Source organism: Moschus berezovskii, chromosome 18 (assembly GCF_049115385.1).
Source record: "Moschus berezovskii isolate FMDL1 chromosome 18, NW_MosBer_1.0, whole genome shotgun sequence".
NCBI lineage: Eukaryota > Metazoa > Chordata > Mammalia > Artiodactyla > Moschidae > Moschus > Moschus berezovskii.
The window spans coordinates 60,759,753-60,787,643 of NC_142477.1; the positions used below are offsets into that span (position 1 = coordinate 60,759,753).

Below are 27,891 nucleotides of genomic sequence, written 5' to 3' on the forward strand. Positions count from 1 at the left end.
CAAACTCATGTGCATCGAGTCGGTGATGCCATCCAGCCATCTCATCCTCTGTTTTACCCTTCTCCTCCTGCCCGCAATCCATCCCATCATCAGGGTCTTTTCCAATGAATCAGCTGTTCGCATGAGGTGGCCAAAGTATTGGAGTTTCAGCTTTGGCATCAGTCCTTCCAGTGAACACCCAGGACTGATCTCCTTTAGGATGGACTGGTTGGACCTCCTTGCAGTCCACGGGACTCTCAAGAGTCTTCTCCAACACCACAGTTCAAAAGCATCAATTCTTCGGTGCTCAGCTTTCTTCACAGTCCAACTCTCACATCCATACATGACCACTGGAAAACCATAGCCTTGACTAGATGGACCTTTGTTGGCAAAGTAATATCTCTGCTTTTCAATATGCTATCTAGGTTGGTCATAACTTTCCTTCCAAGGAGGAAGTATCTTTTAATTTCATGGCTGCAGTCACCATCTGCAGTGATTTTGGAGCTCAAGAAAATAAAGTCTGCCACTGTTTCCCCATCTATTTCCCATGAAGTGATGGGACCAGATGCCATGATCTTTGTTTTCTCAATGTTGAGCTTCAGGCCAACCTTTTCACTCTCCTCTTTCACTTCCATCAAGAGGCTTTTGAGTTCCTCTTCACTTTCTGCCATAAGGGTGATGTCATCTGCATATCTGAGGTGATTGATATTTCTCCTGGCAATCTTGATTCCAGTTTGTGCTTCCTGCAGCCCTTTGTTTCTCATGATGTACTCTGCAAATACGTTAAATAAGCAGGGTGACAATATACAGACTTGACCTACTCCTTTTCCTATTTGGAACCAGTCTGTTGTTCCATGTCCAGTTCTAACTGTTGAGTATCAGTTCAGTTCAGTTCAGTCACTCAGTCGTGTCCGACTCTTTGCGACCCCATGAATCACAGCACGCCAGGCCTCCCTGTCCATCACCAACTCCTGGAGTTCACTCAAACTCATGTCCATCGAGTCGGTGATGCCATCCATCCATCTCATTCTCTGTCGTCCCCGTCTCCTCCCACCCCCAATCCTTCCCAACATCAGACTCTTTTCCAGTGAGTCAACTCGTTGCATGAGGTGGCCAGAGTAGTGGAGTTTCAGCTTTAGCATCAGTCCTTTCAATGAACACCCAGGATTGATCTCCTTTAGAATGGACTGGTTGGATCTCCTTGCAGTCCAAGGGACTGTCAAGAGTCTTGTTACTAATTTCACTTTTCACTATTAGAATACTTTTGAAATGCCTTTTGCCTCTATAAGGCCATAAATATTAAAGAAATACCAAACATTAAGCAAGCATCATTAAACATTTTGTAAGGGTTGTTTGTTTAAAATGCAAAGATATGAAGTACATTGACATCATGAAGCTTGTATTATCAGAATGTGATTAATTAATTCTATGTGAAATATATAGCTGTGTCTAAATATCATATCCTTAAAATTGTAATTTTTAATGGACCATCTTATAGAAGTGTGTCTAGTGTCAGGATAATGAATATTTAATGTGTTTGTCTGTATGTGTTTTTAATATATTGTTTTCTTTACCTGTGTTTTGCATAATGCATTGACTTGCATTACTAAGCATTACCATTGTGTCATTTGGTTTTTAGGTTGTGGAAAATGCCCTTAAAGTGAACCCAGTATTAGGCCCGCAAATGTTTCAACCAATTCTACCCTGTATTTTCAGAGGTATTATAGAAGGGGAGGTAAGATTTTTCTTAAGCTTCTGATGTTAATATTAGATTCTAGGGTTCTGTTTTACTTATTTTCTTATTCTTTGGAAAATTACTTCTTATCCATTGTTAGATATAAAAAGGACTTGCTGTTTGATTATTTTGAAGTAAATCACCTCAATTTCAGGGTAGTTATACAGCTTTGCTGTTTCTGTCTTTACATAGGAAAGTTTGAATTTCCTTTGCTGTCTCCTGTCTTTCACTCATAAGCATGTGTGTTCAGACACAAACATGTTAAGCACAGGAATGGGAAAAATAGTGCTAGTTTTGTTACATACAGAATATATGAAAATACTGGTTTTCTTCTAAGTTAAGCTCTTTAATAGATTCTAAATATGTATGTTAGGAGCTTTTAAAGTAACATAAATGTGTAAGCATACCGTTGAGAAATATTCTTTCTTTGTTCCTCTCTTTGTTATATATATAATCCATATAAGTATGTCCATAATATATATATATTACCTTGTGTGCATACATATTTAGTTAGAGCTCAACAATATTGGCAGTTTATTCTAAAGACGCAGTATAAAGAAGAGCATTATTTCATATCCCTGTTGATTATTGCTTTCTCAAGTGATTGTTTATTATTGTTTATCCTTTTTCCATAACGTAGTTTTAAACGAGCTGTGTTTTAATCGCACAGAGGTATCCTGTAGTGATGTCAACATATCTCGGAGTTATGGGGCGAGTCCTGCTACAAAACACTAGTTTTTTTTCTTCCCTTCTTAATGAGATGGCACATAAATTTAATCAAGAGGTAAGAATCTATGTACTTAAGTTAAAGAAAATCTTTATCCAAGTAAAGTTTGGAAAAAATTTGGTGAAATAATGAGTCTATAAAAAAAGCCTTGAACTATTTAAACTTTATTTTTTTATTGCCTGAATCAAATTTTATTATTATGTTCAAGAATACAAAATGAAGTCATACATTGTTGAATCATTCATGGAATTACTTTCAACAAGCATGATCTTGAAATAAGTATTTTTGTCATTTTAAAACTTTAATAACCTATGCCATACGATAATTTGGGAAAAAGAAGAAAGAGGAATCTGTGAGTGGCAATCTGAAACTTATATTTTGTTATTTCTCAAAACTGACAGTGTTATTCTGCTTAACTATAGAATAGAATTTTGATTTGTTTATGGTTGTAGTTTCTTTTAACTTGTACATAAAATGAAACAGGAATACTTTACATACAATCATGTACTGCCTTTGTTTCATTTCTGTTATGAACTTGTTCTTAATGTCATGTAGTGTTTCTATCATTACTGTAGGAAATGACTTTTTCAGCGGAAGTTTATTAAAAACATACTAAACTGAAACCTGTCACCTGAGTAAGTTTGGAATAGGTTCTTCAATGAGTTGGTTACTTGAGACTACATACATTGTAGTAATATGGTTTTTATGTCTTAAGTGATTAATCTGTTTCGGTTTATAAAATGTAGAAAGTAGAATCTACTTGACTGATACCTCTAGAATGGTGGGGCAATTTGTGAAAAATTTAGGTTTGTGGCTGAAACAGACATTACCATTTCCACTTTTAATGAAAATCCAGAGTAAGGAAGTGCAAATTGTAGAATGTATCTTAGTTTTTACAGAATTAGGCTAACCTAATTAGAGAACCTAGTTGGACTGTGAAAAAAGCTGATCGCCGAAGAATTGATGCTTTTGAACTGTGGTGCTGGAGAAGACTCTGGAGAGTCCCTTGGACTGCAAGGAGATCCAACCAGTCCATTCTAAGGGAGATCAGTCCTGGGTGTTCATTGGAAGGACTGATGCTAAAGCTGAAACTGCAATACTTTGGCCACCTCATGCGACGAGTTAACTCACTGGAAAAGACTCTGATGCTGGGAAAGGTTGGGGGCGGGAGGAGAAGGGGACGACAGAGAATGAGATGGCTGGATGGCATCACCGACTCGGGGGATATGAGTTTGAGTGAACTCCGGGATTTGGTGATGGACAGGGAGGCCTGGAGTGATTCATGGGGTTGCGGAGAGTCGGACACGACTGAGCGACTGAACTGAACTGAACTGAACTGAGACTTCATTTTGATGAATAGACAGGAGAGATTTTTCATTAGCTTCATTAAATTTAGCTGTGATGGAATAATGTTAAAAGTTTAGAGTGTATTCAGTTGAGTTCAGCAAAATCTGTTGAGTGATCTTAGTAATAACAATATATTTATAAATTTTTTGTATCATTTTAAATCCTCACAAAAACCCAATGAGATAATAATATTTTTATATCTATCTAACACCTGAGAGATTTAGTGACTTGGTCAAGTTTCCAAAGCTAGTAAGTGATGGAATTGATATGCATATCCCAATAACCTCACTTCATCTCAGTGACCACACTCTGCTGCCTCCTGTACATCCTGAAATAGGCATTTCTCCACTGTACACTGGAGACACTTGGTTTGACAAGCTTGCTTTTTAAAGGGAGAGAATACTTAACAGGCCATTTTGTAATGTTACTATAAGTCCTATGTTAGAATTATATCCAGTATGCTGTGGTAAGTGAAAAGTTACTGTCAAATTTTTTCCCTAGTTTTTTTTTCCTCCTGATAAGATACAAGTAGCATAAAATTTACCATCTTACCTATTTTCAAGTATGCAGGTCAGTGGTATTAAACATAATAATGTACAATCTTCACCACCATTCATCTCCATAACTTTCAGACTTATGAAACTTGAACCTCTGTACTCATTAAACAATAACTTCTCATTACCTCTTCCTGTAGCCCCTGGAAATACCATGCTACTTTTTATGTCTGTGATTTTTGACTACTCTAGATACATATATAAGTGGAATCATACAATATTTGTCTTTTTGTGACTAGCATATCACTTAAGCATAATATTCTGAATGTTCATGGTGTGTACGTGCTTAGTTGTGTCTGACTCTTTGCCACCACATGGACTGTAGCCCGCCAGGCTCCTCTGTTCATGGGATTCTCCAGGCAAGAATGCTGGAGTGGGTTGCCATTTCCTTCTCCAGGGGTCTGAATGTTCATTATTGTAGAATATGTCAGAATTTTCTTTCATTTTAAGACTGAATAATATTCCATGGTATGTGTGTGTATGTGTGTGTGTGTATAATGTTATTGTAAGATAGTGGCTAGATGTTTTTCTGGAACTCTCTTGCTTTTTCCATGATCCAGCGGATGTTGGCAATTTGATCTCTGGTGCCTCTTCCTTTTCTAAAACCTGCTTGAACATCTGGGAATTCACGGTTCACATATTGCTGAAGCCTAGCTTGGAGAATTTTTGAGCATGACTTTACTAGCATGTGAGATGAGTGCAATTGTGCGGTAGTTTGAGCATTCTTTGGCATTGCCTTTCTTTGGGATTGGAATGAAGACTGACCTTTTCCAGTCCTGTGGCCACTGCTGAGTTTTCCAAATTTGCTGGCATATTGAGTGCAGCCCTTTCACAGCATCATCTTTCAAGATTTGAAATAGCTCAACTAGAATTCCATCACCTCCACTAGCTTTGTTCGTAGTGATCTTTCTAAGGCCCACTTGACTTCACATTCCAAGATGTCTGGCTCTAGGTCAGTGATCATGTTATCGTGATTATCTTGGTCGTGAAGATATTTCTGCTTCATTGACTATGCCAAAGCCTTTGACTGTGTGGATCACAATAAACTGTGGAACATTCTGAAAGAGATGGGAATACCAGACCTCCTGACCTGCCTCTTGAGAAACCTGTATGCAGGTCAGGAAGCAACAGTCAGAACTGTACATGGAACAACAGACTGGTTCCAAATAGGAAAAGAAGTACATCAAGGTTGTATATTGTCACCCTGCTTATTTACCTTATATGCAGAGTACATCATGAGGAATGCTGGGCTGGAAGAAGCACAAGCTGGAATCAAGATTGCCGGGAGAAATATCAGTAACCTCAGATATGCAGATGACACCACCCTTGTGGCAGAAAGTGAAGAGGAACTAAAAAGCCTCTTGATGAAAGTGAAAGAGGAGAATGAAAAGTTTGGCTTGAAGCTCAACATTCAGAAAACAAAGATCATGGCATCTGGTCCCATCACTTCATGGGAAATAGATGGGAAAACAGTGGAAACAGTGTCAGACTTTATTTTTTTTGGCTCCAAAATCACTGCGGATGTTGATTGCTTCCATGAAATTAAAAGACGCTTACTCCTTGGAAGGAAAGTTATGACCAACCTAGATAGTATATTAAAAAGCAGAGACATTACTTTGCCAACCAAGGTCCGTCTAGTCAAGGCTATGGTTTTTCCCGTGGTCATGTATGGATGTGAGAGTTGGACTGTGAAGAAAGCTGATCGCCAAAGAATTGATGCTTTTGAACTGTGGTGTTGGAGAAGACTCTTGAGAGTCCCTTGGACTGCAAGGAGATCCAACCAGTCCATTCTAAAGGAGATCGATCCTGGGTGTTCACTGGAAGGACTGATGCTAAAGCTGAAACTGCAGTACTTTGGCTACCTCATGCGACGCGTTGACTCACTGGAAAAGACTGATGCTGGGAGTGATTGGGGGCAGGAGGAGACAGGGACGACAGAGAATGAGATGGCTGGATGGCATCACTGACTCAATGGTGAACTTTGAGTGAACTCCGGGATTTGGTGATGGACAGGGAGACCTGGCGTGCTGTGATTCATGGGGTCGCAGAGGGTCGGACACAACTGAGCCACTGAACTGAAGATAGTGGCTGTGCTTCCCTGTGCTATACAGTATGTCCTTGTTGGTTATCTCTGACTCATTTTGAATTGAATTTTGTATATGGTATGAGGTAAGGATCCAGCTTCATTATTTTGCATATGGTTATTCACTTTTTACAGTGCCATTTATTGAAAAGATTGTCCTTTCCTTACTGAATGATCTTGGCACTCTGGTCAAAAATCCTTCAATCATTATGCAAGGGTTTATTTCTGGGCTCTCTGTTCTATTCCATCGGTCTATATGTCTACTTTTATATGATTATCACATAATTTTGATTACTAAAGCTTTGTAATGCATGTTGAAATTCAAAAGTGTGAGTCCTGTGGCTTTTTTCATCTTTTCGGATATGATTTTGTCTATTCAGGATCCTCTGAGATTCTCGATGAACTTTAGGATGGCTTTTTCTATTTCTGCAAAGAAAAAATATCATTCAGATTTTGATAGAGATTGCATTTTAACGGTTGATTGCTTTAGGAGTAGTTGTTTAGTCGCTCAGTCATGTCCAACTATTCACAACCCAATCGACTGCAGCACTCCAGGCTTCCCTGTCCTTCACTGTCTCCTGGAGTTTTTCAAACTTGTGTCCTTTGAGTCAGTGATGCCATCCAACCATCTTGTCCTCTGATGCCCCCTTCTCGTCCTGACTTCAATCTTTCCCAGCATCAGGGTCTTTTCCAATGAGTTGGCTCTTTGTGTCAGGTGGCCCGTGTATTAGAGCTTCAACTTCAGCATCAAACCTTTCAGTGAATATTCAGGACTAATTTCCTAAAGGATTGACTGGTTTGATCTCCTTGCAATCCAAGGAACTCTCAAGTCTTCTCCAACACCACAGTTCAAAAGCATAAATTTTTCGGTGCTCAGCTTTCTTTATGATCCAACTCTCACACCCATACATGACTACTGGGAAAACCATAGCTTTGGCTAGACGGACCTTTGTTGACAAAGTAATGTCTCTGCTTTTAAATATGCTGTCTAGGTTTGTCGTAGCTTTTTTCTAAGAAGCAAGCGTCTTTTTATTTCATGGCTGCAGTCACCATCCACGGTGATTTTGGAGCCCAAGAAAATAAAGTCTGTCACTGTTTCCATTGTTTCCCCATCTATTTACCATGAAGTGATGGGACAGGGTGCCATGATCTTCGTTTTTTTTTTTTTTCCTTGTTTTAATTTTATTTATTTATTTTTTTGCATTACAATAGTTTAATATGAACAATCAGAACTAATTAACAGTATAACAATATTTTACAACTGAAATAATTAAAATAAACTATAAAATTACTACATAAAACAGGTCTGATCTAGCTTATTTACTTTCTATAATCTCTTCAGTGCTGCAAAACCATTTATTTCTTTTTTTTTTCATGTTTTAATAAACACTTCGTCTTTTTGTATTGCTTTTTTTTTTTCATCACAATAATAGAAATATAACATCATATATCACTGTAAGACACATTTCCACATAAATGCTGATAAGCACAAAATATTTTTCATCATTTACATTTTAACTGTAATAATATATGGCAGAATTAAAGCTGCATCCATCATGTGTCTAACTCACCTTGCTGTAATGAATTTTTAAATGTAATGGTTTCTGTCGCAAAGTAAAATCGTACATAATGTCTAGTGACACAGTACGCTGGTGGATGGGTGGATTTGGAAAATGGAAATGCAACTTCATTTTTAATTAGATTTATAAACTTCACCACCTCCACCTCCAGCCAGCTTCCCAACCCTCCCTCCCACCACCATTATTTATTTATTTATTTATTTTTTTAAAATGAGGCTTTTAATTAATGTTTGACAGAGCTGATTCAGGTTGAATAGACTAAATTTCTTTAAACAAACTTACTTATACTCCAGAGTCCTTTAAAAACTTAATAGCATTTATACATTGAAGGTATTTGATTTTCTTGTAACTAGCACTTCAAATGCAACAAGCACTTGAAGCAACAAGCATTTGACCCAACAAGTAAAACTTTCTACAGTTCATAACTTTTATAAATAAAATAAATTAAATGTACAGTGAATAAGTTCTCTGAAATATTTCAATATTTCTGCAGGTTTAGTAAATCGTAAAATACATTTCAACTAAAATTCACAAATCTAAAAATCTGTTAGGCATTTTTAGGCGTTTTAAGTTGGAAATGAAGACCAATGTTACATCGTAATATGCCAATTACAAATAGTACTTCAAATAGCAAATACTACAGTTTGTCCCAAACTTTAAAAACCATTCATGAACTCAACACTGAACTATTGATGGCTATGAGAATTGTTTCCTAGCCTTTTTGAAAATTTCAACCCATTTACGTTTAAGGTAATTATTGATAAGTACGATCCCGTAGCCATTTTCTTTATTACTTTGGGTTCAAGTTTATACACTCTTTCTGTGTATCCTGTCTAGAGAAGATCCTTTAGCATTTGTTGGAGAGCTGGTTTGGTGATGCTGAATTCCCTCAGCTTTTGCTTGTCTGTAAAGCTTTTGATTTCTCCTTCATATTTGAATGAGATCCTTGCTGGGTATAGTAATCTGGGCTGTAGGGTATTTTCTTTCATCACTTTAAGTATGTCTTGCCACTCCCTTCTGGCCTGAAGAGTTTCTGTTGAAAGATCAGCTGTTATCCTTATGGGAATCCCCTTATGTGTTATTTGCTGCTTTTCCCTTGCTGCTTTTAATATTTGTTCTTTGTGTTTGATCTTTGTTAATTTGATTAATATTTGTCTTGGAGTATTTCGCCTTGGGTTTATCCTGTTAGGGACTCTCTGGGTTTCTTGGACTTGGGTGATTATTTCTTTCCCTATTTTAGGGAAGTTTTCAACTATTATCTCCTCAAGTATTCTCTCATGGTCTTTCTTTTTGTCTTCTTCTTCTGGGACTCCTATGATTCGAATGTTGGAGCGTTTAACATTGTCCCAGAGGACTCTAATATTGTCCTCATTTCTTTTAATTCGTTTTTCTTTTTTCCTCTCTGTTTCATTTATTTCTACAATTTCATCTTCTAGTTCGCTAATCCTGTCTTCTGCCTCTGTTATTCTATTGTTTGTTCCCTCCAGAGTGTTTCTGATCTCATCTATTGCATTATTCATTGTATATTGACTCTTTTTTATTTCTTCTAAGTCCTTATTAAATCTTTCTTCCATCTTCTCAATCCTTTTCTCCAGGTTATTTATCTGTAACTCCATTTTGCTTTCAAGATTTTGAATCATTTTCACCATCAAAATTTGAAATTCTTTATCAGGTAGATTCCCTATATCTTCTTCTTTCGTTTGTGTTGGTGGGCAATTATCTTGTTCCTTTACTTGCTGGGTATTTCTCTGCCTCTTCATCTTGCTTATATTGCTTTGCTTGGGGTGGCCTTTCCCTCTTCTTGCAGTTTGTGGAGTTCTCTTTATTATGTAGTTTCTTCGCTGTGGGTGGGGTTGGACGGGTGACTTGTCTGGGTTCCCTGGTTAGGGAGGCATGTGTCAGTGTTCTGGTGGGTGGAGCTTGATTTCTTCTCTTTCCTTTAGAAGACAATGGCTGCTTTTCTGGGAGCCTGATGTCCTCTGCCAGTATTCAGAAGTTGTTTTGTGGACTTTACTCCGCATTCAAATGTTCTTTTGATGAATTTGTGGGGAAGAAAGTGGTCTCGCCGTCTTATCCCTCCGCCATCTTGTTCCTTCCTCCCCAGAACACTGGATTCTTATATTCCACTTGATCGTGGAGTACCTCTTCCCAGCTGATCCAGCAAGGCGCAGCCGCTGTACCTTACCTCGGACGAGGGGTATCTCCTCAAGGCTGCCCCTCCTGCTTTGAATGTGGATCAGCTCCTCTCGGCCCTCCGGTGCCCAAGCAGCCACCGCCTCCTGGACGTGGTACAGCTCCTCTCGGCCACCGCCCTAACCCTGGGTGCGGGGCAGCTCCTCTCAGCCACGATTCTGCACGTGGTCGGTTGCGCCGGGAGCCGGGCGTCTCTCGCGTCTGCGCCGCCGGGAGCCGGGCGTCTCTCGCGTCTGCGCCGCCGGGAGCCGGGCGTCTCTCGCGTCTGCGCCGCCGGGAGCCGGGCGTCTCTCGCGTCTGCGCCGCCGGGAGCCGGGCGTCTCTCGCGTCTGCGCCGCCGGGAGCCGGGCGTCTCTCGCGTCTGCGCCGCCGGGAGCCGGGCGTCTCTCGCGTCTGCGCCGCCGGGAGCCGGGCGTCTCTCGCGTCTGCGCCGCCGGGAGCCGGGCGTCTCTCGCGTCTGCGCCGCCGGGAGCCGGGCGTCTCTCGCGTCTGCGCCGCCGGGAGCCGGGCGTCTCTCGCGTCTGCGCCGCCGGGAGCCGGGCGTCTCTCGCGTCTGCGCTGCCAGCTTGTTACTTCTTACAAACTTAGTACTACATGTAGGGAATGGTATCTCCTTACTGATCTTCGTTTTTTGAATGTCGAGTTTTAAGCCAGCTTTTTCACTCTCCTCTTTAACCTTCATCAAGAGGCTCTTTAATTCTTCTTTGCTTTCTGCCGTAAGTGTGGTATCATCTGCATATCTGAGGTTATTGATATTTCTTCTGGCAATCTTGATTCCAGCTTGAGCTTCATCCAGTCAACATTTCTCATGAAGTACTCTGCATATAAGTCGAATAAGCAGGTTGACAATATACAGCCTCGATGCACGCCTTTCCCAATTTTGAACCAGTCCGTTGTTCCATGTCTGGCCTACCTGTTGCTTCTTGAAGGGTTTCTCAGGAGGCAAGTAAGATGGTCTGGTATTCCCATCTCTTTTTTTTTTTTTTTTTCCCATCTCTTTTAGAATTTTCCATAGTTTGTTGTGATCTACATAGTCATAGGCTTTAGCTTAGTCAATGAAGCAGATGTTTTTCTGAAATTCTCTTGCTTTTTCTATGATCCAGTGGATGTATTGACATTTTTTAATATTGTCTTGCAATCCATGAATTTGGGATATGTTTTTATTTATTAATGTCTTAATAAGAAATGTTTAGTATTTTTTGTTATATGTCTCACCTCCTTGGTTAATTCCTAAGCGTTTTATTCTTTTTGATGGTAATATAAATGGAATTGTTTTTGTACTTTTTTTTTTAGATTGGTCATTGCTCATGTAACTCACTTTTGTTTGTTGACTTTATGTTTTGCTACTTTGCTGAATTTATATATTCCCACAGTTTTTTTGGTGGCATCTTTGGGACTTTATAAGAACATATCATCCACAAACATAATAATTTTGCTTCTTCCTTTCCAATTTTGTTTCTTTTTATTTGTTTTGCTTATCTATTTGTTCTGGTTAGAACTTCCAATACTGTGTTAGATGGAAGTGGTAAAATTTGGCATCCTTGCCTCGTTCCTGGCAAAATAGAAATAATGACCTGTGGCAGGTTCTAGTGCTGCTTCAAGCTGTTGACAGTATGAAGGATTGGAGAGAGATGTTATAGGGTCAGACTTATTTCTGTCACTATAGTAAGAGCACTGGCTTTTCATGGGACACTTATTTTTTTTCACTTCTCAATGTGAAGAAAAAATGTTTTTCACAAAGAATTGGCCAAAAATTGTCAAGCCATCATGTTTGAGTCTAGAGACTATGTTAATGAAAGAATGAAATATTACTGTAGTTCAAATGGCTACTGTTGATTGTGAGTACAGTTTTAAAGGACATCAGAATTAAATAGGACTAGGAAAATGAGTTCCAGTAAATCCAGATAGCTTTGAACAAGCAAAGATTTTTCAGAAGGGTTTGTCTCTTCTAATCCTTTGAAAGGGCTTCCCTGGTGGCTTAGAGGTTAAAGCGTCTGCCTCCAATGCGGGAGACCCGGGTTCGATCCCTGGGTCGGGAAGGTCCCCTGGAGAAGGAAATGGTAACCCACTCCAGTATTCTTGCCTGGAGAATCCCATGGACGGAGAAGCCTGGTAGGCTACAGTCCGCGGGGTTGCAAAGAGTCGGACACGACTGAGCGACGGGACGGACGGACGGAACGGACGGAAACCTTTGAAAACAGTTGTCAGATAGTAGAGAAAACCAAGTTAATTACGCGTGATTGTATATTTTTAGGAAAGAAGTTGGGTTCATTGTAAAAGTCACTGTTAGAACAGTGCACCTGCTTAGTCCACCTCTAAGCATTTGCTAATCAAAGTCTTTCAGAATCGTTTTCTGTCTTGAGTGAAGAATAATTTTTAGACAAAAACCTAATTCAGTTTAGAGCCTAGAGTATTGAAGAATGGTGCTTTTGCTGTAGGGAAATTTACTATAAAATTACAGTATTTGTAGGCCCCTGTTCTCTTTAGACTTCGTTTTTCTTCCAAGGGATCGCATCTTTCTTCTTGTAAACACGTGTTGTGGAATTCAGGTTGGGGGAAGGGCTTTGGGGATTACGTTTTTTTCACCACTCAGCATCTTGATTTTCATTTAGAGCATCTGCTTTCAATTTGTTTCTCACCTTGTCTTCCCCCATTCTTGATGCCTTCAGTTGGAACTTATCAGAATTTTTTTTTTGCAGATACTGAATCTTTGTACTCCTATAGGAGTAGGGATGATGGTCTGGAAGTTTCTAATTGTTCCTTATACAGATTCTCAGCTAGTTTTCCTGTTTTGAGCTCTATGCCTCTGTCTTCTTTGTGGCCTGATAATTGCAAGATTCAGAGAAACAAGTCTGTTTGCATTAGATTGTTTTTCCCCTGGCAGGCAGTTTGTTTCTAGGCTTTTTTGTTCTAAGTCACTTACTAAGCACTCTTTCATCCACTTGCCATCTTCTAAAAAGTTGTTGCCATCTTTACCAATTGGACTTTCTTCTCTTTTGTAGACCCTGTGGGGTTGTTTGCTTTTTATATTTACTTACTCTCATTTTAGTGGGATTTCAGAGGGAGTGAGCAAATATTCAATGCTAAACTAAAATTGTTTTGACAATGTCAGTATGCTTCTAGGGTAAATAACTTTTTTTTTTAAAGATTCAGTAAGTTGTTTGTAGCTGAATAGTTGAAATAATATCTGTTTATCTTTCTACAAAACTAAGACTGAACTATACCTTGAGTATTTCTTTGTTTTCTGGAAACAGTATCATCTTACTCTTTCTGGCAGTCCCCTTTAATTTAGACTTTGTAAATTTTGGGGGAGGAGTGAAACATTTTTATAACATTCTTCAGTTCTACAAATTTTTCATCTTAAGGAGATGACTTTCTTCAAGACTTGCCACTTAGATTATTTTCCCCTGAATCTGTTTTAAGTGTTTGACTTGAAATAGCGCATATCTTTCTGATACTGGAGAGATTGAAGTTACTTTTTTATTTCCACAAGATGAATGATGTTTCATGAAATCTTATGTAAAAATGACATTTTATTGCTTGACTAGCAGCTGCTATGAAGGTTCGATTAAGAAGACAACATTTGGAGAGAGAAAAAAAGATCACTGTTTGCATAAACATTTTACTCTGTTCCTACAGGGAATATAATTATATAAAACTACTTAATTCTTACAGAAAGCAAAACTCATATTCTTTAAAGTTATAAAAACGATAGAACCAGTCAGAAATAAAATTTTTTCTTTTTATAATGGGTATTTATTTAATTGTATCTTTAGCATGACCTGCCAGGATAGATTTTGGCATATGTTATCAAGGTAGAGAAATCTCATCATCTTTTTATTATGCTGCTTAAGAAATACTTTAATTTTAGAAATTAATAGTTCTCTGAAATACTGCAGAATTTTTTTGCTTCATGATTCACTGTAACTAGTCATTAACATTTGTTACAGTTGTCTTATTTCTGTTTTTGTCACGTGCTGTTACTTTTATAATAGAGCAAATAAATGTAAGTTATAAATAGTATTAGACCATAGAGATGTCTGTCTCTGCTGACATCTTCATTTCAACCATGTGTTACTCTAGCTTTAGTTGTATATATTACATTTTAGTAACTTGATACTTTCTTCTGTATGGTTATGCTTTGTTTTTAAAATATTGCTTACTTGATATTAATTTCAGTAAATCTGTAAAGCATCTGAGCTATTGCTTTCCAAATTAAGTGAACATTGAAGACACATGGTATAAATGAGCAGTTACTAGACTGTATTAATTCATGGTGCCCTTAATGTGTTAGTAACATTTTCACAATGTCTCTAGAGTAAATATCTAACTGTTCTTTTGATTACATAATCCAAGCAACTTAATTTGTATTCATGTCCTTTTAACTTCGTATCTATTGAAAATTATACGCAAAAATCTGAAGAATAACATCTTTATTTCATTCTTAAATAGCAGCAGTTACTGATTAGTGGAATATGAATGGCCATTGGGCACTACCAAGTTGTTTAAACCTTAGTTTCAGGTTGGACACCTCCACTTTCATCTTCTGTTCTACCTTGACTTTTTGGTAGTACTGTGTAAAGATAGGAAGTCATCAAAAGGAATGTAATGTTAAAACTGGAAACTATATTGAACTAGTAGTTCTTGCAGTAATCGACAGATGTCACTGTGTTTCTCTGAATAATTTTAAATACTTTGAGTTCATTGTGGCATCTTAGGACACAGCACACCTTTTGGGGAGCTCAAGTATAAATGATTGTCTTGAAATAATAAGTGTTCACTTGACTGTTTATTATCTTTTAAACTGTGTTGGAAAAAAATGTATTGAAGCATTTCTTGGAAAAAATGTAGAAGCACAAAAGTAGGAAAGTATGGGAACTCAAGGTTGATCTTATGTTACTAAAATCTGTGAAGTACATTAAATGCACTTTTAAAAAGGTGTGAGAAGTGTACAAATGTTTATAAGCAAACCTGAGACCCACTTCCAGTCTACATGATGAGTATACTTGGTCGTGTTTTATTATATAGATTCTACCTATGCGTTAGTTAGGGTTCTTCAGAAAAACGGAGCCAGTTCTGTGTGTATGTAGAGGGAGAGAGAGCGATTGAGAGAATATACACACATCCAGGTGCACGCACATGAGAAGCAGACATGGATATTAAAGGAGTTGGCTCATATGATTGATTGCAGGGACTAGCAATTTCTAATTTTGTAGGGCAGGCTGAAAATAAAAACTCGGCAGGATTTCTGTGTTACATTCTTGAGACCGTGTTTCTTCTATTTATAGGAAACCTTAGTTTTTTCTTAAGGCTTTCATCTGATTGAATGACACTGTACTCACATTATCTAGGATAATCTACTTAATGTCAGCTCATTGCAAATGTTAATCATATCTGCAAAATACTTTCATGGCAGCGTCTAGACTGGCATTTGACCAAACAAAATGGACCTTAGCCTAGATGAGTTGAACAAGTCTATTTGGCACTCAATTAATTGGCTCTTAAGATTAATTAGATTCTTTTTCTGATTTTGCTCATTTTTTTCCCAGCTCACAGCTTGCCCCACATTCTTGTATTCCAATTCTGTGGTTTGTTGGAATTGTACTTTAACCCTTTTTGTGAGGTTTTTGCCTTTAACAGTACTTATAAGTAAAGAGCATTTCAAATATTTTGAGATGCCTCCTGGTCTTTTTTTCAGATGGACCAGCTTTTGGGAAATATGATTGAAATGTGGGTTGATCGCATGGACAATATTACCCAGCCTGAAAGAAGAAAACTTTCAGCTTTGGCTTTGCTTTCTCTTCTGCCATCTGATAATAGGTGAGGAAATTTTTACTTAAAATTTGTTTTGTTAAAACATCAAAATATTAGCACTGTTTTGGCTATTGGTATTGCTGTGTATTGCTGGGCAGTACTGTTTTATGCATATGTATGCTAATTTTGTTAGTTGATAACCAACCAAGTGTTGATCTGGATCTAAAAAGGTGGGAATGGTGGGCATGCAGTTTAATTTGTTGGTGTTCATTTTACCAATTTATTTCATTTTTGTCTGAATTCCCATTTTAAAAAATAACCAGATTTTATTAGATATAATTTTAGGTCCTTGTTTTATATAAATACATTAAATAAATAATATTTCAATGTCAGTAACACTTCATAAAGTGTATTATTCTCCTAGTAATTCAATAGTTTGTTACATAATTGTTAATTTTGGATTATCTCTAAAGAAGCTTACAAGTTATTTTTTTCTCCTTATATAAATGAAGTCATTATATTATACTCTACACACATGATTAAAATTCCCATTTCCATAAGGCAAATACAAAATGCTTTGATTTTGGGCATTTAAAGAAGAGTAAAATTTGTTTCTTTTTTTTTTTTTTGCCTTTATCCCTGTCTTTGTTTGGCATTATATTTCTTTTTGGGGTATTTTTAATTTTAGAAGTGTAAAAGCAGGACTTAAGACTTCATGTTGTATGAGAAGAATAACATATTAGATATTTTTGTCTTAGGGAATTTTTACAGCACCTGTATCCTAGTGATAAATTAGTGAAATAAGTGCAGTTAGCTTTAGAAATTCTTTTTTTTAATTTATTATTTTTGGTATAGTAGTTTGGATTAAGAACACAGGTAATTATTTAGTCCTCACATCATAATAATGTCATATGCTATTGTATGTTATTATAAAAATAGATAATTTTTGAGCCCTTACTGTTACCCAAAAACTGGGTTTACCTCTTGGTGAGTGTCCAGCCAAAAGATACAACCACGTCAAAGACTGGGAGAGTGAAGGATTTAGTACTTGGAACAAGTAAGGAGAGTACCAGGGATCTTTCCCAATGCAGTGTCTCCATGAACAGCAACATTTGGGAAGCTTTAAGCTACCAGTACATGCATAATTATGAAGGGGCACGGCTAGTCCACAGAGTCCAAGCTTTGGTTGATTGAAGTCACGAGTGTCGGTAAAGGTGAACATCATGATCTCTTGGGTTCCAGTTGATCAGGAGGTTGAATGCCTGGGAAGTTTAAATTCTGCAAAACTGCTCAGGAAAGTGCTTCATAGTATTCTTTACTGTTGAAACAGACCTGCGGGTTTTTACAGCTGATTTGTTATGTTTGCTGTTGTTACGTTTGCTACTTCTCTTGCTTGATAGCAGTTTGCTCTTTTGTTCCCTTAAAATCATTATTATTAAATCCTTCTCAGTGTTAAACATTGTAGCCAATCTTAGATTACAAAATGGCATAGGCCCAAAATGGCTTCTCTTATGTCGAGAAAGCCGTGCCTTATTCTATTTCTCTAGGGACCCCCTGCCTTATATGCTTACATTACCATTTGCCTTATATTTGGCTAAGTACTTTACATTTATGTCTCATTTAATTTGTAAGCAGTCCTGAGTTAGAGACACAATTGTCATGTTTTTACAGAGCAAAGAAATAACTTAAAAATGTTAAATAACTTGCTTAGGGTCTGGTAAACAGTATGTCAAAGGGCAGATTTTGACCTTGGGCAGCTTGATGCCAGAGCTTGCTCTTTTAGCTCCCAGGTGGATGCACACAAGGGCAACATTATATCCTCTCTGTGAAACTGAGTGGCGTCCTATTTATTTTTGGAAGCCAAATTGAAGCTACCAACATTTTAACTTACTGGTCTTTCCCTTCTTTTTAGTAGAAAAACAGTGACTAGAGGTTTAACAGGCCTTTAAAGTGGAAATGTTAAAGAACCTATTCTTTGGCAATAGTCAACACTCGGTAAACATTTGCTCAGTAAATGAATGAATGGAAAAAAAACTAAGGTTAATAGAGCATGTTAGAGTGTTCTCTAACATAAAGTACTGAGATTAAGAGAAAACTTGAAATGACACAGGTTAAAAGAGGAGAAAGATATCTAATTGTATTTCAAGCGTATTTATTTTACCCTTTTTGATATTATGGTTGACTTCAATATTTAATAGTTTTTAAGTGTGTGGTTCAAAAATATTTTTGATATGTAAGGTGTGAAAATAGTTGACGTCTCTAAAGAAAATAAAAAAGGCTTCTGTTAAGGTTAAAGAATACTTAGACTGGGGCCTATGTCAGTTTACATAAATTAAGGGGCAAGATTTTATTAAGGCTTGAATTTCTCTTAAACATTAATTTTTTTAATTTAAAAACATCATGATATCGGGCGGAGAGTCGGACACGACTGAGCGACTGAACTGAACTGAACTGACTGATGGCTCAGTGGTGAAGAACCCGCCTGCCAATATACGGGACACAGGTTCAGTCCCTGGGTCAGGAAGGATCCCCTTGGAGAAGGAAATGGCAACCCACTCCAGTATTCTTGCCTGGAAAATCCCATGGACAGAGGAGGCCTGCAGGCTATAGTCCATGGGGTCGCAGAGAGTTGGACACTACTTAGCGGCTGAACACAGCACAGCAATCTATAATGGAAAAGAATCTGAAAAAATATATATAATCACCTTGTTATACACCAGAAACTAACACAGCATTGTAAATTAACTATATTTCAATAGAAAAAATAAATTTTAAAAATATAAAAAAGGAATTAAAAATGGTGAGGAAATAGTTTTCTGAATAGGAAAATCAGATCTTATTTTTGTTTTTAAAATGAAGTATTGAAAAGTCTATTGAGTGGTTGTGAATTCATGTCATTTTAAGGGTACCTAGAGAGTCTTAAACGGAGAAGGCAATGGCAAGCCACTCCAGTACTCATGCCTAGAAAATCCCATGGATGGAGGAGCCTGGTGGGCTGCAGTCCATGGGGTCGCTAAGGGTCGGACACGACTGAGCGACTTCACTTTCACACATTGGAGAAGGAAATGGCAACCCACTCCAGTGTTCTTGCCTGGAGAATCCCAGGGACGGGGGAGCCTGGTGGGCTTCCGTCTATGGGGTCACACAGAGTCGGACACGACTGAAGTGACTTAGCAGCAGCAGCAGCAAAGAGTCTTAAAATAATGTGGTAATAGAATTTTAAAGAGTAAAGATTTAACTTTATAGTCTTTGATGGATTAGTGACTAAAGAAGCATTGATAGATACAGGAAATGTGTCTATTTGAAAAACAAAACAACTTAATTGCTGTAAAAATTTGCCACATTAGCATTGGCCCATGACATAGCTTTGGAAAATTTAGGTTCAGGTGCTTTAGTGGAAGGGAATATTGACAAACTGTCAACAGTTTTATCATTTCCCGTTATAACCTTTCTTCTGTTGGGTTGGCCAAAAAGTTCCTTTGAGTTTTTCTGTATGGAAAAAATTTTTTGGCCAACCCAGTACTTAAAACTACATAGTTGATGGAGTTAGAGGAAAATTTTCCCCCTTTCATGTCCCCAGTGATATTTTCTGGTTAATCTCCCATATAATAGTAATTTCTTCTTCCTGTGTTTTTTTAGACTTTTCAGTGTAACATTTCCTTTGCCTGAAATAAGCAGATCTAGAGAATAATGTGTTGATTATGATATTTTGAATCAGGCTACATTGGGAAATGTTGTTTTCTTCTTTATTATAACGGATTTCCACATGCAAGAAATAACACTGTTCTAAAGCAGGGTTTCTTAACCACAGTACTTTTGAATGTTTGGGCCCAGATGATTATTTGATACTGGGGCTGTGCTGTACATTTTAGGCTATTCAGCAGCATCTGTGGCCTCTACCCACTAGATGCTGGTAGAACCACTGATCTGAAGGATGACTGTTTGGGAAGCAATTCAAGCTATCTTTTTTTTACCTTGATCCACTACACTACTGATTCAGATATCTGGCAGACTGTAGGCTTTAGGACCACACTCAAATTCTCGTGCCACTGGTCACTAATGACAATGGCCAAATAACTTCCTGTGCCTAAGTTACCTTGTTTTGAAATGAGGATACTAATAGTATCTTCCTGATGAGAGTATTATAAAGATTAAATGAGTTTACATATTAAGGTCACACAGTCTAGATAAATGAAGTTAGCTGTTTTTGTTTTATTCCTTTCTTCCTCTCTCTCAACCATTCATCCATGTCCTGCAGTATAAGTTCTAAAAGCTTAAGTCTTTTTGTGTGCTTATAATCTTAAATTCAGGACATTTTTAGTATAGTGAGTATTTATAAAACTGTTCATTAATTCATTAAAAATATGTTAACTACATATGTCAAAGGTATATCAGCTTAATGACCTTCTGTAGTATTCTTTCTGCATTGTTACTAACTTTAAAATATATAATTTTGTCTTTCAGTATATCTTTTAGGCATTTTTAGTATACCTTCTTGGTCACCTTCTAAATATAGTACAATCTTTGTTTTTGGTAGTTGTGTGGTACAACTATCTTCTGTCCTTTTTGTTTTATAACTGGAGTGATTCCAAGTTTGAATTTTTCCATTTCTTAAAGTCTATATTATTCATGCACAGAGGCAGTAATATTTTCTTCTGCTAATTTTTATATGAAAATAACTTTATTTACATACAGCTCTTCTAAAGTTTTCCAAAGTTTTTGTCCGAAGACATAGATTAAATAAAAGCTTTTTTCATAGATGAAAATGAGAGTAATCAAAATTTCCTTTGGCTCTATTCTCTGAAATAGCAATTCATTCTCTAACTTCAGAGACATATTTTTATAATGTAGTTCTAAGAATTTCAGGTGTGTGTAAGTGTTCTCTGAGATCAAATGTTTTAAGAATTTAATTTTTTTTTTTAAGATTTAAGAAAGTCATCCATGGGGAATGTTTTTCTTAAGCTAGTTGAATAATTCAAAAAGATTGACAATCAGCAGGGTTTTTAGGTATGATGGCTTGCTTTCCAGGAGAAATTGCCTTATAATAAAGTCTTCTGGGTATCAGATTTACTAGACATGCTTGGATTGGTCACTTAGTATCTCTCCATAGTTCTCTTTTATCTCAAAGAACAGTATAAATAAAATATCAATATTTGGAAATTTATTATTCTGTACAAATTTTCTAATATAATTTTCTAAACTAGTTTACAAGTTTTAAAACAAGATAGTAGAATCAAGATGATAGGTTCCAAGGAGTAATACTTTGGTACAGTTTCAATTCAGTTCAGTCACTCAATTGTGTCCAACTCTTTGCGACCCCATGAACCGCAGAATGCCAGGCCTCCCTGTCTATCACCAACTCCCAGAGTTTACCCAAACTCATGTCCATTGAGTTGGTGATGCCATCTAACCATCTCATCCTCTGTCGTCCCCTTCTCCTCCTGCCTTCAGTCTTTCCCAACATTACGGTCTCTTCTAATGAGTCAACTCTTCACATGAGGTGGCCAAAATATTGGAGTTTCAGCTTTAGCATCAGTCCTTCCAATGAACACCCAGGACTGATTTCCTTTAGGATGAACTGGTTGGATCTCCTTGCAGTCCAAGGGACTCTCAAGGGTCTTCTCCAACACCACAGTTCAAAAGTATCAATTCTTCGGCGCTCAGCTTTCTTTATAGTCCAGCTCGTATATTCATACATAAGTATTGGAAAAACCATAGCCTTGACTAGATGGACCTTTGTTGACAAAGTAATGTTTAAATATAGTTAAATAAAAGGCAGTTTAAAATTTTTGAAATTGTGGATGTATTGTTTTACCAGAATCCTGTTTGGTTTAAACTGACCATTCCTAAGTGCGTATTTAATGTGACAAAATTTTATTTTCTTCCTTTAAAATAGGATGCATTTTAACGTCTAGGTAATGCATTCTTATTTAGCATTTTATAGTATTTTCTTTTATCAGTGAATTCTTAACATAATAGTTTAGTGGGTTTTCTACAGTAAAAATTCATTCTCAATTTTTTTTTGTACATCTTTCACAAGAAAAACGTCTTAGAAGCATCTTGTGTGTGTGTGTGGTAATAGCTTATTAGGATAGAATTCAGTTCACCCATTTAAAGTGTACAGTTCAGTAGTTTTTAGTGTGTCCATGGAGTTGTGCATCCATCACCACAGTCAATTTTAGAGCATTTTGTCATTTCCAAAGGAACCATGTACTCTTTTTCTTTAATATTTTTCTCTTTTATTTTTTAAATTATGGAAGTATGATAACACATTTACAGGAGACTTGGAAAATATAGAACAAAGTTACAGATAGTTCCGTTATATAATTTTTTTTGATAAATTAAAATTTTTAGTTGCAATTTCAATATCAGACTCTCAAAAATTAATAGAATGAATATGCAGAGAAGTGCAGAGATATAATAGACCTGAAAATCACCATGAACCAATTCAACATAATTAGATTTTATACAGTTTTCACACAGTGGTAGGATGCAAAGTCTAGTCAAGTTCCCATAGACTAAAAACTAGGAGACACTGGAATATATCCAGCGACTTAAAACAAGTTGCAAAAGTTTCAGGAGCCACATACTCTTCAGCAGTCCTTATCACTTATTCCTTTCCCCAGCCAACCACTTACCTACTTTCTGTCTCTATAGAGGTTTGCCTATTCTGGACATTTCCTTCAAATGGAATCAGACATTGTGTGGTTTTTGTGACTGACTTCCTTAAATTAGTATGTTTTCAGAGTTTACACGTTGTGACAGGTATCACTGTTTTCTTTTTGTTGCTAAATAGTAGTCTTCTGTATGAATATACCGCATTTTGTTTCTCTAGTCATCAAGTGATGGACATGTGAGCTGTTTCTACCTTTTGGCTATTGTGAATAATGCTGCTATTATTTGCATACAAGTTTTTGTGTATATATTTATCATTTCTCTTGTGTATTCCTGGGTTGTATAGCGATTCTGTTTTAACTTTTTAAGGCTGTTTTCAAATTAGCTATATCATTTTATATTCCTACCAGCATTGTATAAGGATTCTAGTCTCTGCATACCCTTAGCAGCACGCATTATTCTTTTTGATTATAGCCATACTGGTTGGTATGAAGTGGTATCTAATTGTAGTAGGAACCTGGCTTCTGTCTATGGGGTCACACAGAGGCGAACACGACTGAAGTGGCTTAGCAGCAGCAGCAGCTATACCATTACTTACCTTTGGGAAGCTTGCTTGACACAACATCTTTTGACGATTGATTGTGCTAATTTGGGGGTTCCTGAAAATCATCATTAAACATATACCTTAGTGTTTTGAGCATCTTACTCCCAACTTTCTGTTACCTTTTAATTGTGATTCTGGGCAAGCTATTTAAATTCTTTACCTTTGTTTCTTCATTTTTAAAATGAGGTTAATAGTATCTCTTATGTAGACATCCTTTGGTAAAGGTTAAGTGAGATAATTCAAAACTCATTGGTTATTATTAGATTTTTTGTATAATGTTACTTGCTTCTATATGTTACATATAAATAACTCAATAGATACTACTTCCTATTATTATTGCTACAGTAACTGCTATAGTTATTACTAGATTACATTTCATTCTGTATGAAAAAAAACCCATACGTTTTACGTTTAGAAAAACTGATATATTCTATCAAAAGCAGCTTGTTCTTCAATTAGTATCATTTTTTCATTATCAGATTGGTGCTGCTGCATAGTATTGCTATTTTCATAGAGGCACTGAAATACTCTGTCCATGTACTGACAAATAAAATTACTCTCCTGGGATTTAGCTGTTATAAAAGTAGTAAGTAATCTGTTGTTCTGTGAGAGTTGAATTTCTGGTGTGTCGCCAGTCTTTCTGTTATTCCCCTGAATTTAAAGTCAGTCAGTTTAGAGACACTGACTGAGCTGTTTTTCTCCAGTGGTGGTTTTGTTTGACGTTTTCGTCTAATAAGAGTATTATTTATAAGGCATGTTGCACGTTGATAATTTAGAGAAATCAAAGGAAATTTATAATACTATATTGCAAAAAGCCGGCTTTGTGAATTCTGGATCCCAAACACTTTAGGTCCAAGAAATGCAGCCTTTTCCTCTGCCCCATTTCCATGGGTGGAGAGGAAGAGAAAACTGACAAGTTTGCTATGCCCAGACAGAAAAGGAAATCTCGTGTGGTTGATATTCACATAGATTATGACCAACAGATTCGGTCCTTGTTTTGAATAGAATGCCTACTTTTAAAAACTCTTTGTTTGCTTTTACTTTATACTTATCAGAGCGATTTTAATGTCAATGTAGTTCTTTTGCAGTTGCTTTTGATTGTCTAAAGAACTATAGGAGAAAAAATGGAGAGCAGGAAATTACAGTAATTACTGGTGTCTCTGGGAATTTTACTCCTTAATAGACATATTTCTTTTTACCTTTATGTTTGTTGTGATCAGCCTACTTTGTTTTAATTTGAAATAACTTGTCTAAATTCCCCTGTGATTAAAATGTAGTGCAATGCTGCAGGGTCTTAAGAGAATCACAGAAATATGTTACCTACTGCGTATGGCATTTTCCCCCTGTGTTAATATATTTGTTTGGTTAGGTCTTGGGAGTGGTCAAATAGTGAGTTTTATGCAGTGATTATATGGGTTTGGGAAACAGCAGAGGCATTTATGTTATTGTAATCACAGTTATATCAGCTTTTAAAGAAATATGCAGATGGTGAATTTGGCTTGAATTATGTTATTGCATTAGAATATATATTGAAAATCTGTTTATAAAAAACTGTATTAACTAAGTAATATGGAATACAGAGGACTTTTAGGCATAGATATTACCATTGAGAAACTCGTAGTTCTAATTGGGTGGTGGTTTAGTCACTATGTCATGTCAGACTCTTGTGACCCCGTGGACTCTAGCCTGCCAGGCTCCTCTGTCCATGGGATTTTCCAGGCAAGAATACTGGAATGGGTTGACATTTCCTTCTGCAGGGGATCTTTCTGACCCTGGAATCGAACCTGGGTCTCCTGCCTTTTATGCAGATTCTTTACCAGCTGAGCTACGAGGGAAGATGACAGTTCTAGTTTGGGGAGTATGTAAAAGAGTGGTAAACTTGAAGGGTTGGTAGCTGATACCAGGATATTTGAAAAGCACAAGGTGAGTGTTAACATCACATGCCAGCAGAGTTTGAAAGGTCGATTTTGTGTACATTGTGACAGCAGAAGCTTTGTACTTGACATCTGACCTGTGTATGAAGAGGGTAGATCTTGATGTGGATATCCTGGCAAGAGTTTGAAGTATTAGGGGCGTGCTTGTCTATAGAGATAAGAATGAGCAAAGATACAGTGACAGAGGAAAATATTATGTTACATCAGATTGGTTCAGATCATTTCAGTCTATGAGGAACAACCCCTCTGTGATGCAGCTTTTCATGTTATTATTTTTTGATTAGACTGTGCACATGTATCTTTCAGTAACAGAAGCTGGGCGGTGTAGACAAGATGATAGGAAGATGAACAGTTGGTGCCATAAATGCATGTTCACTGAGTAGTTTTGTGGAAAAAAGAGGTAGATTATTAATATCTGGTTTTGGTGCTTAAAAAAAATTTATTGTCATTTATAAAACTTTTCAAAGCTGAATGTCGACTTTTTTTTCTGAACAGTCCTTTGAAAACCCAATGTTTCTCCCCACCCAGAAGTTTGGCACATTTGGAGGTATTTTGAAGTGTTTCTGTCCTTCCACCTTAGAATTTTAATGGAAATAGTCCATTTTGGTTTTCATTTCCAATACAAATTCATTGTACCCTTGAAACATGCAGCAGAACTAAAGTGCCCCTACCTTCCTATCTAATGTCACGCCTGTGATACTGATACAGCAGACATTCAGCAGTATTTTTGAAGTTTCTTTCATGTGTTAGGGAACCATGCTGTGCATTCACTTTACACACTATTGTTCAGTTCAACCTGGCGTCTTAGAAAAACAACTACTTATGTCTTCCGTCTCCTGTCCTAACTGCTTAGGGAAGTTCCTGAATGCTTATGACTTTTAAATGACATCTAAAAAAAAGAAAAACACTGATTGACTGAATGGTTTTTCAGTTTTTGGTGGGGCACACCATGTGGCATGCAGGATAGTAGTTCCCTTACCAGGGGTCGAACCCACACCTCCTGCAGTGGAAGCGCAGAGTCTTAACCGCTGGACCACCAGGGAAGTGGGTGGCGGTTGTTCAGTTGCTAAGTCATGTCTGACTCTTAGCGACCTTCAGAATTAACATCATGAATGAGAAGCAGGTGAACACCGTGAACTGCTAGATGTGATATTTCAAGAACATATCACTTATGTAATATTCCAACCAGGGAAGATGAACCTGGATCTGACCATGAGGAAATATCAGACAAACCCAAATGAGGAACATTTGGGGAGAGAGTTGGTCTTCCCTGGTGGCTCAGACTGGAAAGAAATCTGCCTGCAATGCAGAAGAAGCAGGAGACCTGGGTTCGACCCCTGAGTCGGGAAGATCCCCTGAAGAAGGGAATGAAAATCCATCCAGTATTCATGCCAGGAGAATCCTCATGGACAAAGGAGCCTGGTGGGCTATAGTCCATGGGGTTGCAAAGAATTGGACATGACTGAGTGGAGAAGGCAATGGCAAGCCACTCCAGTACTCTTGCCTAGAAAATCCCATGGATGGAGCAGCCTGGTAGGCTGCAGTCCGTGGGGTCGCTAAAGGTCAGACACCACTGAGCGACTTCACTTTCACTTTTCACTTTCACACATTGGAGAAGGAAATGGCAACCCACTCCAGTGTTCTTGCCTGGAGAATCCCAGGGACGGGGGAGCCTGGTGGGCTTCCGTCTAGGGGGTCACACAGAGTTGGACACGACTGAAGTGACTTAGCAGCAGCAGCAGCAGCAGAGCGACTAACACTTTTCACTTTTACATGACATGAGAGACTTCATGAGGAAATGAAGACCCAAAGAAACCATTAAACCTGTGTTTTTTTACACCAAGTTTGGTGCAGAGTCATGGGAAGATATGTAAGGTAAAGGGTAAGAGATAAGTATGTGTAATAAACCAGGGGAAAATTTGCAAGTCCTATTTGTTTGGGTTCTTCTGAGTCCTCTTACTTTTGAAGATAAGGGTGCTCCCTTCCTCCCAGTTCAGTTCAGTTCAGTCGCTCAGTCGTGTCCAACTCTTTGCGACCCCATGAATCACAGCACGCCAGTCCTTCCTGTCCATCACCAACACCCGGAGTTCACTCAAACTCATGTCCATCAAGTCGGTGATGCCATCCAGCCATCTCATTCTCTGTCGTCCCCGTCTCCTCCCACCCCCAATCCCTCCTAGGGAGGGCATTTCTCACTCGGGGGTTTAATGACTTGTTTCTGGGGAAAAGGGCAAGGAGTATGGGGCTGTGGCTGGGGGTGATAGAGATCAGAAAGAGAACTTCCTGCTTACGCTGTATGCTCACTCTCCTTCAGCGTAAAGTAGTCAGTATGCCAGGGTGCTGTATTTTGTGGTAGCATGTCCTAAACCCCATCATAATTCTTTAAGTTACGTGACATAATTGAAAAAAAATCCTATATGTTATTCAAAATATGAAAAAAATGAACTTGAAAAACCTAGTTCTTCTTTCATCTTTACCTCTAATTGATGTTGTCTCCCTGTCATTTAGATTTTTGGTTGCTGTTTTCTAATTTCTGTAACTATAAAATAGTAATAACAATAGAGGCCTCAAAAGATAGTCATGAGATTTGTAAATCATTTTGATAAAATTGTATCTAGAGTGCACTTCTGATTTTTTATTGTAAAAAAATACTGGGTTAAAATATTAATATGGAAATAATTCATATTATTATTTGAAGTAATTGTCTTGATATGAAAAAGCTGCTTTAGTATCAAAAGGGAGTTATGGTATACAATTATACATATTACTACTGATATTTTAATCAC

The 27,891-nt window shown here is 37.5% G+C and overlaps 1 protein-coding gene across 4 annotated transcripts in view; it reads left to right on the forward strand.

Annotated features, from left to right (window-relative positions):
* The window catches only part of IPO11 (importin 11), a 203,585-nt gene that overhangs the window by 127,295 nt on the left and 48,399 nt on the right, over positions 1–27,891 (forward strand). For all 4 annotated transcript variants that reach the window (XR_016035238.1, XM_088827722.1, XM_055422006.2 and 1 more), the window contains 3 exons: positions 1,619–1,714; positions 2,385–2,498; positions 15,897–16,018. Coding sequence is in view for 3 of the 4 variants with exons in the window: in XM_088827722.1 (XP_088683848.1) it covers positions 1,619–1,714; positions 2,385–2,498; positions 15,897–16,018 (332 nt within the window). In the remaining variant the exon portion in view is untranslated. The remainder of the gene's footprint in view (positions 1–1,618; positions 1,715–2,384; positions 2,499–15,896; positions 16,019–27,891) is intronic.